The sequence below is a fragment of the Physella acuta genome, unplaced genomic scaffold, assembly GCF_028476545.2.
Source record: "Physella acuta isolate Inbredline_101_S28 unplaced genomic scaffold, ASM2847654v3 ptg001144l, whole genome shotgun sequence".
In the NCBI taxonomy this organism is placed as follows: Eukaryota; Metazoa; Mollusca; class Gastropoda; family Physidae; genus Physella; species Physella acuta.
This window is the reverse complement of record NW_026732661.1, coordinates 18933-30990: the sequence shown is the minus strand read 5'-3', so window position 1 is coordinate 30990 and position 12058 is coordinate 18933. Positions and strand designations below refer to the sequence as shown.

Here is a 12058-nt window from a genome sequence, read left to right as displayed (position 1 = left end):
TAAGTTCAGCATATTTATCCACAAAAATATTATAAAATTTGCATAGTCCCAACAATGATTTCACTTCTTTCTTCGTAGTAGGGGTTTTGATATTTTGTATTTTGTCCTTATTTCCTTCAGTAGGTCTATTTTCTTTATTTCCAAAATTAAATCCTAAGAATTCCATTGTATCCACTCCCACATGCAGTTTCTCTGGTGCTATGGTAAACACAAGTTTTCTAAGTCTTTCTAGTATTTCTTTTAGTGTTTCTATGTGTTCTGCCCATGTGTTATTGTGTATGCATATATCATCAACAAAGAAGACCAGGTTTTTCATTCCCTCTGTCATTTTATTCATGAATTTTTGGAATGTGACAGTACTGTTCACAAGTCTGAATGGCATCACCTTCCATTGACATAGACCCTTGCTTGATGTAAAGGCAGTGTATTGTCTTGACTCCTTTTCCAGTCCTATTTGCCAGAAGCCTCTGTTCAAATCACAAGTGGTGAAAATTGAGGATTTACTGATAGTTTCCAAAATGTCTTTAGGATCATTCATGGGTTCAGCATCTATCTTAGTCCCTTTATTCAACTCTCGATAGCCAAAACATATCCTTACTTTGTTGTTCTTTTTTCTTACTATTACCATGGGTGATGAATATGCTGATTTTGTTCTTTCTATTTGCCCAGACTCAAGTAGAAAATCCAGTTCTGCTTCAACAGCTTCTCTATAAGCAAGACTCAAGTAGAAAATCCAGTTCTGCTTCAACAGCTTCTCTATAAGCAACTGGTACTTGGTAATGCTTCCCTTTCATAGCACTATAATCAGTCAATTTTATTTTGTGTTGAATTGTTTCAGTAAAACCCATTTCTATTGTAATCACATCTTTGTACTTACTTATTATTTTGTCCATTATGTTTTTCTCATTCACTGGGATATGATAAGTCTTAATTTCTTGTGTATTACAGTTTTCACTTATTATAGTACAGGCCATATGTTCCTCTTCTATCAGTTTCTCTGGCTCTACATATAATTTCTTCATTCTGTCTATGTGTATAGGAGTGTTATTTCCCTTTATGTTTATTTCATAATTTACATCAGATAGTTTCTTGGTTACTTCAAAAGGTCCTTGAAATGCTTCTATGTTTTCTCTGTCTGGCAGTTTGACAAAAACTAAATCTCCTCTTTCAAAAGTTCTTAAATATCTATGTTTGTTTTTTATATTTCTGTTCCTTTCACTGGCTACTTGTGCATTCTCTTGGGCTGTCTGGACACCATAAACTATTCTCTCTCTAGTCTGGTTTACTAGTTCATAAGGATCAAATTCCTCTTCTTGTTTATTTAATAATTTGTGTTTCAATAAAGTTAATGGGTCTCTTGGCTTTACCCCATATGTCAGTTCAAAAGGAGAAAAACCTGTTGACTCATGTTTAGTCTCTCCGTTTGTGAATAGTACTTGAGAGAGATTGGTTACTTTTACTTTTTTCTAACTCTAACTCATGCTGTCTCTGTTTGTCTTTGTCTTCGGCCTCCATTTTAACTTCTGCTAGATCTAGTTCCCTATCAGCCTCCCTTTCAACGTTTTCTTTCTCAGCCTCCATGTTAACTCTTTTCTTCTCATCCTCCATTTTAATTTTTTCCAACTCAGCCTTCGCTATCACCAAAAAAAAAAATGTGTCAAATAGAATATTAGATTTATTCATTAAAAACATTAAAAAAAAATTATGTTTACAATAAATGACAACTAGGTGTAAGTTTGAAAAGCTTAAAGAATGTGAAATAAAAACATTTTATTATTATATTGTTGAACTGAGAAAACTGTAGTGTTTGATTATAACAAATACGTTGGAAAAGAAATGTGTAATGATGGACAAAAGATGTGTAGTGTGGGGGATTATAACAAATATGATGGACAAGAAATTTACTGTGTGGGATTGTAACAAATATGATGGGCAACTAATTTTCAAGATCTTAAAATAGAACTCTTCTTGGAAGAACATCTTCAGCCAGCCAAGATGAACTTTTACATTTTTTTTTAAAAGGAAAGAAAATTTTTACAATGATCATTAAATATTTTGTAGGCTTAGTACATAGGCCTACAACATAGATATTTGTAAAAAATCAATTTTGATCACAGCATTATTTAGAGAAGTTAAAAGTTAATATAGGTGTGAGTGATATAAAAATAGGAATGAACATAGTGCAGATTTATAATAAACAGGATTGAAAGTGCCAGGAATAAAACACTTATCTAAATAGGAAAAAAAATTATGAAATTATCTGATGCCAAGAAAACTAGATTTGATTAAATAAGTTCTAAAGTAAACTATAAAAATATTTACATAAATAATAAGAATAAATACATAAAATTATTCAAATGAATTACAAGAACAATTAGCAAAAGCATCAATAACTGGTAAAATAATTTGTACAATTACATAGTTACACCTCTATTTTACTTACATGTAATTTATATCAAATCTAACAAATAGTTTTCATTTAAACTTACAACATACATTTAAAAAATTTCATTCTGGTCCAAAACTCATTAACATAGATGAATTACAACAAATGTCTTTATCTGTGTGGTCTAGATTCTCCTGTGTCATGAATAGATGACCCCTTATGAATCAGATCCCTCTCCAACACCAATGATGGCCATGACAGCAGCAGCCAAAGACGCCACCACAACACAGTGGACTACAAGAATGACGCGCTTGATTAAGATGGTCTGGAAACAATAAAATTCATTAATTTAGATTTTGAAAAGATTTTATTGGTTCAAAATAATATCTCGAAACCTAGGTTACAAAGTTTGATCACAATAAAAATTTGAAAAAAAAGTGGAACAAACCTTTTTTCTCTCCGTGCCTGGAGGGTTGAGTTTGGTGTTGTCTGAGTTGCCCATTTCATAGACTTCATATGTGACTGATAATCGAAAAACATTGGCAGTTAACCGGCAATAGGATTTGTTTTAACAGGTGACTTTATACGTAAATGAACCAAGCAACTAAGGGGAAAAAAGCAGTCTGACCTGTAATATTTCACATTTTTACTTCCCATTGTTAAGTTTTTTCTACCTCTCATTTCTACCCAAAATGTCACGTTTTTTATTTTACCTTTCCATCACCTAAAATGTCAAGTTTTTCTCACCTATTTTCTTGTCATAGCAGTTGATCAGCTCCAGTAAAATCTCCACAAACAAGATCCAGGCCACATATGCCCCTAAGATATAGACAGTGTAGTAAGGTGTGGCAGCACCTTTGAGGCGGACACCAAAGAAAATGGCGATCACTGAAATAGACAAAATACATTTAACATTTCAATTAATGTAGTGAGTCACTATTATATCATGTGCATGCTTATCATCTAAATAGAGACTAACATTTATTTCTAAACAATTAGCTATAATATTTTATTAAGCTCATGAAAGAAAACACATTTAACATTTCAAATTAATATAAACTGATGTTAAGATGGTGACACTATTTTTTAAATTTATTATTATTGTTTATCTACAAAATAGACACTAACAGTTTTCTAAAGAACTAGCTAGAATACTTTATTAAGCTCATCATGGAAGTTTAGATGAATCAACTTACCAGCCAATATATGAGCAGATACTCCCACAAAGAAATGGGCCCAGTTAAAGAGAGGTCGCTTGGGTGTACCAGGGTCACAACGAAACAAGGACATGACTGGCTGCCAACACATTCAACAGTTGATTATTTACAACAATAAAAAATATGTAAACACAGTTTAATGCACATCCAGCTTTCAGACTCTCCAACTACAACTTAAATACAAGAATTGTATTTGTTCACAAACAGTGTTTTTTCCAGACTTTTTTCTTCGGGGAGGGGGGGGGGGGGGCTTGAAATATTCGGGGGGGGGGGGGGGGGGGGCGGTAGACTTTCTTCGGGAGGGGGTGGCGGACACTGTTAAAATATAAATTTCATTTCGTTCGGGGGGGGGGGGGTAAAAAAATTTTGGATGCCTGGAAGAAACTCTGTTCACAAATGTAAAAAAAAAACACAAAAGAATGAAAAGTGTGAGTAGTTTTTGTACAAGAGTAGACCAACCATTGAAAAGACTCACATTAATGACTGTCAGGATCATAACAATGACACCTATGATAGGGTGACCAGATATATACTCTGCCTCATTTTCTACCTGGAATATGAATGTATTCATTCGAGTTATGATGATAGATTTGAGTTTATTTGATGACTGAATTTATTAAGGAAACAATAACATAGCTTTTATTAACCAAGAAAGTAATAAAATTAAACATGAAAAGTCACTTTTTAATTCTAAGCAGTTTTTTACTCTTTGGCTGAGTACGTTATAGGCCAGCCAATGAAGCTAACTCTTTACAAGTTGACTCATAATTTATCTGCTTGATTTCTTGATTAAAATTCCTTTAAGCCCAAGGTTGAATTCTTCAATTTGGTAAGCAATAAAAACTTTCAAAGCATTTGTAGGTGACTTACATTGCTCCATTCCTTTTCCTCAACAAAGATAATAATGAAGGCAATGGCAGTTAAAGAAAACACAAGCACCATACATAATCTGTGTATCTGCAAACATAAAGACACCAAAGCTGCTATTTAAAGAACATACTACAGTTTGCATATGAAATCTAAAATAATTGTATGATATGATAAAGCTAATGATTCAAAACTGTTTTGCATTAAGAATTTTGTTTTTGCTTTCATTAGTGTGATCAATATTAAGTTAGGACTAACTAATTAACTATTGTATAACAGTAGGTTTCCAAATTTCAGTAGGTCATATAGTAACATAAAGTAAAAGTTTAAAAATTAAAAATTTTGAGAACTTTAATCAATGACAAACACCAACCTGGAACCAAACTTTGAGAGATAAAATTGTATTTTTCCACACTGGCTTGTAAAATCTGGCAGTGATGATCCCAATACTTGAAAAGATCAACCAAGCAGCAACCATCAAACAGGCTATAGTGCAATGATTAATTAATTAAAAACATTTAGAAAGATAGCCTACACACACACATTATTTATATTATTTACTTAATTATTTACTTCTAAATTTTCTAGGTGAATGGAAATAGTAATGAAAATAAGTTAATAAAGAAAAGTTCCTTTTAGTTGAGGCACTAAAGAAGAAAACAAATTGCAAAAAAAAAAGGGAACATCATAAACATATTACATATATTTTTGACTTTGTAGTTGCCTGCCAATAATTAATTTAAAAAAAAACCAAAAACCCCCAACTATTTGAGGTTAATACAATTTACCATGGACTTTATACAAAAGATTATCTTGCTGTTGCACATCAACATTTCCTGAATACTTTGAGGTAACAGCTGCTACAGAGATGTAGTTTTCATTTAAATGGTTGGTTAAAATTACTTGTGAACCTGCGAAACAAATCAAAGGTACTTAGTCAAAGAAGTAAATTAAAATAAAGATGTTCAAATATTCTTTTTAGTGGAAATACTTTTTGTATGTAAATGATGTGAATATGAAACATATGCATTCAATATTTATAACATTATATTTGTATGCACATGAACATGTTCCCATGAGTGAAACATCATATGAATTTCATCATTTTTTTAATACCATATACATGAATATGTATATGTGAGTAGCCTGCAATACATGGTATTTATTAACTCACCCACAAAGGCTCTACCTCTGGCAAACAACAGGATCCAGGGCTGGCTAACATCAAAACGTTTTCCTGAACCAGCTATAGGTCGACGGAGTGAACACGTCAGGACATCTTCGGCATAAGATTGAGATATAAGTTGGACGTTCTGAGATTTCATACAATTTGAAATATAAAAAAAGAATTTTAAAAATTATAGAATAAAAGTTTTGATCAAACTTAATTAGATAGATGCCTCATTAACACAGTGGAGTGCAAGATTGATGGGCTGGATTTAAATTGACTGAAAAAGTTGAGTTATTTAAATTTTAAAATAATTAAATAATATTAGAGGACATTTTTAATAATGTAGTAGCAGTTTTGTGTTCATTTTACATTATGTAGAGTGAATTACAGTAAACTTGATCAGTTAATCAACTAAATTAATAGACAAAAAAAAACAACAACATAGCAATATGTTTATTTTTAAAAATATTCTAAATTAAAAATTAACTTTGACTCACACCATCAGCAAAGGTAGAAGAAATTTTCCCCACATTTTCAGCAGTAAAGGACACAACTGTACCATTTGTACCAAAGGCACAACCCATCACACTGTCACCACCCTATAAAATTTAAAAAAAATTTTAGTATCAGCTCATCATAAAGTTTTTAAACTTAGGATCCTATCAACAAAACACAGAATAATAGAGCAAAATATTATCCACAACTTTTAGCAGATTAAAAAAATACATTAAAAGTGATGGAAATCTACAATGCAGAAGTTTTAAATTCTGATATTTAAAACATATTTTTTTAAACCCAGGAAAGTTTGATAAAGCATTTCATAAAATAAAATTAAAAAAACTACGTCCATATCCCATTTATCGTCAATTTGAATCAAGCAGCACATCCAAACTACCAGTACAAAAAAACTTGCCATGCTGGAGTCACTAGAAAAGCCAAGAGCTAAATAGGAGCCAGCATAAAACGCAACAGCAGCTGTAAAATTGTAGACAACATCAGATCCATCCTCCTTCCAGCTCACAATAAACTTGCAGGTGTTGCCAGTACAAGATGTGAAACATCCTTTAGTTGAACTATCACATTCAGGATCAGCAGGAACAGTTCCCAAACTCTGGGCTGGGGGAACTGAAAATTAAAAGACTAAAACTTTGCAATTGAATTGATGATGAAAATAAATAAATACAGTTATCTGCTATACGGTTTGAGAAAACTTTGTTCAATTAACTTGAATACTTTTTATAAATAAAGTGTAATAAATAGAGAAGAGTTGTTTCTACTGCTTCAATGTTTACATTAAAAAAAAATCTCCAGAAAAAAAGGAGTTCAATTTATAACAATTCGAAATAATGTAATTAACTTTAATACTTTTGTTTTTAAACAGTTAAAATACGCTAAACTTACATTTTATTTAAAAAGCACTTTAAAAACTTTTCAAATGTTACAATCTCATGCCATTATACATTATGTTTATCCAAAACTTTTAATAAAGGGCAACAATCCAATAAAAAGATACATCTTTAAAACAGGAGGTGAACGTGCAGAGGCGTAGCGACCCTTCCCGGGACGATTTGCACCCCCCTCGAGTTTTCGATTTGCACCCCCCTCCTCAAACTTTCGATTTGTTTGCACCCCCCCCTCGAGTTTTCGATTTGCACCCCCCCCCCCTCAAACTTTCGATTTGCACCCCCCTCAACCTTTCAATTTATTTATCCAACCCATTTTGGCGCCCCCTAAGGTCGACATATGTCCCCCCCCCCGCCCCCACCCCTCGCTACGCTACTGTGAACGTGTAGTGGGGAATAAAATACGCTAAAATGTAATTTTACCGTAAATGCTTACAAAAATTAATTCAATGTATTGAATTTTTCATATAATAAGTAAATTTGAAAAAAAAACATTTGTTTTGTTTTTAAAGTTAACTTACCTTCTGTTGAGGCACCACTCGGGGCTAGTGTAGAATGGTTACTGGCTGTAGAAACAAACGCACGGGATGCCACATTGGTCCAAAATGTGAGCTCACTCTGCACAAACGTAGCTCTGGCCATAAAACAATACAACAATGTATGAAACAGTGCGGTCAGTTGAATGACAAAAAAATTAACAATAATAAAAATAATAAAATAAAACCAACATTACAACTGTGGTATCTTGTCCAGATAAGCTCCGCCACTCTTTGCCAGCTCCAATTTAAATTTGAATACGCGCACGTAACCTTGACCTATTTCTGATGCCTATAACTTCGAATATTTTAACGCACTCCGAAGATTCTTCTTCTTCTGCGTTCTTAATTGTTTGTGTTAGAAGAGTTTCCCTCCAACAAAATTAAGTGTATAGAAGGGATACCCTCCAACATAATTAAGTATAAGTGTCAACTGGTTATGCGCCATTGAGGCCATTGACTCCGATTTCAGCCTGCTTTTCTTTTTGGATTTGCTCCCATAGCCTTTGTCTAACCAAAAACAAACTACAAGGCAGCAGTTGTTTGATTTTGGAGTTGTCTCTCTTAGAAGAGTGGCTGTCCCTAGCTTTGCCGACTCGACCACGCCGACCCCTACTCCATAAATTAAAACAACTCACCCGATCGACCTGTAGGGTTAGGTTTAGGGCTAGTGCTACGGTTAGGGGTAGGCTAAGGTTTGGTTAGGGTTGGGTTTTGGTTAAAAAATATAAGTGCAAGTTTCATATCCTATTATTATAATTGTTTTTGGGCGGTGGGTTAACTTTTTGACGAGCTTATAGTTATTTGGACATGATCCAAACTGTGTATCACCTGAAGACAACATATCCCACATCTTCGGCTGGAGGTGTCCAGATAAAAGTTTTAGTGGACTTGTCTCTGCTCTCTGTATGGATAAGAGCTTGCTGGAAGTTGAAACAACAAAATCTCATTGTAACAGGCAAAAAAAAAGTTGTTTTTTTTTTTACATCGGATTTTTTTCTTATTTCATTCAGAAATAAATAATGAAACAATAAGAGATTCAAGTGAATATTTCCGGAATTTCACCACTTAGAAAAAAAAGTAGTTATTGAAATAATTTTGATAAGTGATTATCGATAAATTAAAAATACAGGTGAATTTAAAAGAATACATGACATGAGTGGTAAGAGCTGTACTACGAGTACAAGAAGAACCTATTATTTATAATAGTTAGCAATCTAAAAGGTTGTTATTATTTTGCATTAATCATCCAATTGTAAAAATGCATCTGATTATTTATAATACATTCAGCTGTAACTGAAATCTTTAAAAGGATAGCATAACGCATTAGAATGTTTAAGTAAACACATAATTAAATCAATTGGGTTTTCCGAATTGTATATGCTGGAACATCAAAATAGAATAAGTATAGAAGTATGGAAGTATAGAAAGAGTAAACGAAATATATTATAATTAGGGCCTATGTTTAAAAAAAGAATTGTCATAGAGAAAAACCTATATTTTTAAAATCGTAGATCAATTACATCGCATTTACCCACCCAATTACATCACATTTACTCACCCCATTACATCATTACATCACATTTATCCACCCTATTACATCACATTTAACCTCCCCATTACATCACATTTACCCAGCCATTACATCACATATACTCCCCCCCCATAACATCACATTTACCCACCCCATTACATCACATTTACACCCCCATCCCATTACATCACATTTACACCCCCCATTACATCACTCTTACCCACCCATTACATCACGTTTACTCACCCCATTACATCACACTCACTTACCCCATTACAAGCCTGTCTAGTACCGGCTATAGCTGTGAACGACCCCAAGAGCTCATTAGATGAGCCGTCTGCCCGTTTAGCTTGGATCATGAAACCTTTGAACGTGTTACCCTTTCCTCTCAGGTGTACTGTGGAATGACGGTCCCAAGTAACTTTTATTAATTATGCTCTTTTTAAAAAACTAACGCCCATCACCTCGTAAAATTTAGCCCCCCCCCCCCCCCCCCCTAACCCCGAAGAAAAATAGTCTGAAAGAAATCCTGGTCGCATTTGTAGATTATACAGTAGACCTTCCAACTATAATCTTGACACGATTCCTACTTTTTGCCGCTAAACCTCAACCATGCAGATTGTTAGGGTAGAACATGCATCATAGCACGCAGGTTAGCATTGTCGCACGATGAGCGTGCTAAGCCGAAAGTTTTGAGTTCGTATCCCTGGCCTGAGTCCGTGGAACGTCCCTGAGTCCACCCAGCCTAAATGGGTACCTGACTATTGTTAAAGAAAGTAAAGACGTCTAGGCTGACGTAACTATTCCTTAGTCATATGTAGAGGTCACAAACTACTGATCTCTAATTCATCTGCCTAATAGATCGTCAGGTCAGAAAGCGTAACTAAAATTCGCAGATACGTTACTAGTTACCCATTCGCAGTTCTAGTCTTCGGTTTGTGTTTATGGTGGAATGGCAGTAGATTTCAACTGCCGCGCATTTATTTTGTAAAATACATATATCCATATGTTAAGAACAACACGCACACAAAATACACGCTACACATATTTTTTCACATAAGAGGGAACGTTGGTTGGGGTTAATTTAACATGTAAAGATACTTTTTCAGACCCAACAAGTGGTTTTTTTTCTTTATTACATTTTTTTTTCGCTAGCAAAAAAACAAAAACAAAAACTCACCAGTCACCTGTTGGCCAGGTGTGTATGACGCAGGTGTTAACGATATCGTGTAGGGAGGTGTCGAGGTTTTGGCGGGAGCACCGTGCTGTGGTACCATATCCGAGCAGGAGTTGTCGACATTTGTACCGTCGGGAAAACAGACCACAGTCCCCACCCAGAGGACCAGCACCAAACCAAGCGTCTGCAACATCACGGCCATCGTCCGATTCTCAGCTGCGAAATGAATTGTGTGACACATTCTTTGGTCTACGCTTAGAAGGGCAACATACAAACCATAATAAAACAATGCTGGATACAATATAATAAATTTATGTTAGCTAACATGTGTGCCGTTCTACAGGATGTGCAAACTATACTCCCAGTGTTTATTTCAGTCATCCCCCCCTCCTCCTCGCGGACCATATCAACCCCACCCCTCTCTGTAAGAAATAGAAAAAAATATAAATAAAATATATACTTTAACCATTGTTTAACGAAGTGTCACCCTCGCGATACAAATGTCTGAAAGAAACCATGAATATAATATAGTATCCACGAGCTCCTCGTCATATTCATACGGCGGCCTAGTTTGTATAGTCATTATGCAACTTACTGGTCACGTGCACACATTACAGCACACTTGTGTTACATGCGTCATCTATGTGTAGAACACACCAACAAAGTCAGTATACAACTTTGTGTCATGAGCGTCATGTATGTGTAGAACATACCAACAAAGTCACTATACAACACAGTGGTAACTTGCACACATTACAGCATAAATATATTATTCTTATAGGCCTAATTAATTCAATTGAACCTTGATTAATAATTGTTTTGGTTTTCGTCATTTTTCTTTTATTTTTTAGAATAGTTACAAGATTTGACCAAAAACGACTCAAATGATTGTGTAATTTAAATAATAAGCCACTTCTAACAAACGAATATAATAACCATTATGTCATAAATAAAACAAATGTATAAAAATATTTGAAAACCGTGACCTTAGCTACTGCTATGTAAATTAGAAGAAACTGTCAGTAGTTGAAGTAACTACTGACCCACCTTACTTAAAAAAACTTACTTGGTCGAGTGTGGAGCGAGTGTGACACACTAGGAAAGTATTCTGGGGAAGAAAAGTAGACACGGCTGTCCTTAGATCAAAATGATGTAGGCTAGTGTAACACGAGATAAAATTACGCGTAAGGTTTAATTAAGTTAATTAAAATGTCTACCTCACCGGTGTACGATCTTTATGCAGATTAAACTAATGAGGAAAGTTTAGATTAATTAATATGTTTACCTCACCAGCTTACGAGCTGTATCCAGATAAATTAATGAGGAAAGTTTATATTAATTAGTATGTTTACCTCACCAGCTTACGAGCTGTATAAAGATAAATTAATGAGGAAAGTTTAGATTAATTAAAATGTTTACCTCACCAGTGTACGAGCTGTGAGCAGATAAAATAACAAATGTCAATACGATACTGAGTGACTTGTCCGAGTTAGACCACTTGTGACGCTCACAGGAAAACACACACTCAAGACACATCCTACTTTCTTTAGATGAGTAAATGCTCGAAACTGTGTCCTATTACGGATGTTTTTATTTTTATTTTAAATCTGTGTCACCCAAAACACCATCTACACACGGTGGCGAAATAATGTTGAAAGAATCGTCGTTTTTCAAACATATATTCCGGAAAGGCGACATTGGAACTATAATGGAAAAATTTAAAAAATCCGAGTCGGTAAAATAGGATAATCCGCTGTGGTGAATTAA

At 34.3% G+C, this 12058-nt stretch overlaps 1 protein-coding gene across 1 annotated transcript; it reads right to left on the bottom strand.

The window, feature by feature from the left end:
* Positions 1-2313: 2313 nt before the first annotated feature.
* Positions 2314-11807, bottom strand: LOC131956276 (putative ferric-chelate reductase 1). Its single transcript, XM_059320727.1, has 17 exons — positions 11711-11807; positions 11358-11399; positions 10295-10507; positions 9384-9511; positions 8412-8503; positions 7566-7678; positions 6555-6766; positions 6139-6240; positions 5645-5783; positions 5259-5381; positions 4844-4956; positions 4474-4560; positions 4079-4153; positions 3583-3682; positions 3134-3274; positions 2835-2908; positions 2314-2711 (listed from the first exon to the last, which is right to left on the bottom strand). The coding sequence occupies exons 3-17, from the start codon at positions 10491-10493 to the stop codon at positions 2604-2606; spliced, it is 1806 nt and encodes a 601-aa protein (XP_059176710.1). The 5' UTR covers positions 10494-10507; positions 11358-11399; positions 11711-11807; the 3' UTR covers positions 2314-2603.
* Positions 11808-12058: the final 251 nt, after the last annotated feature.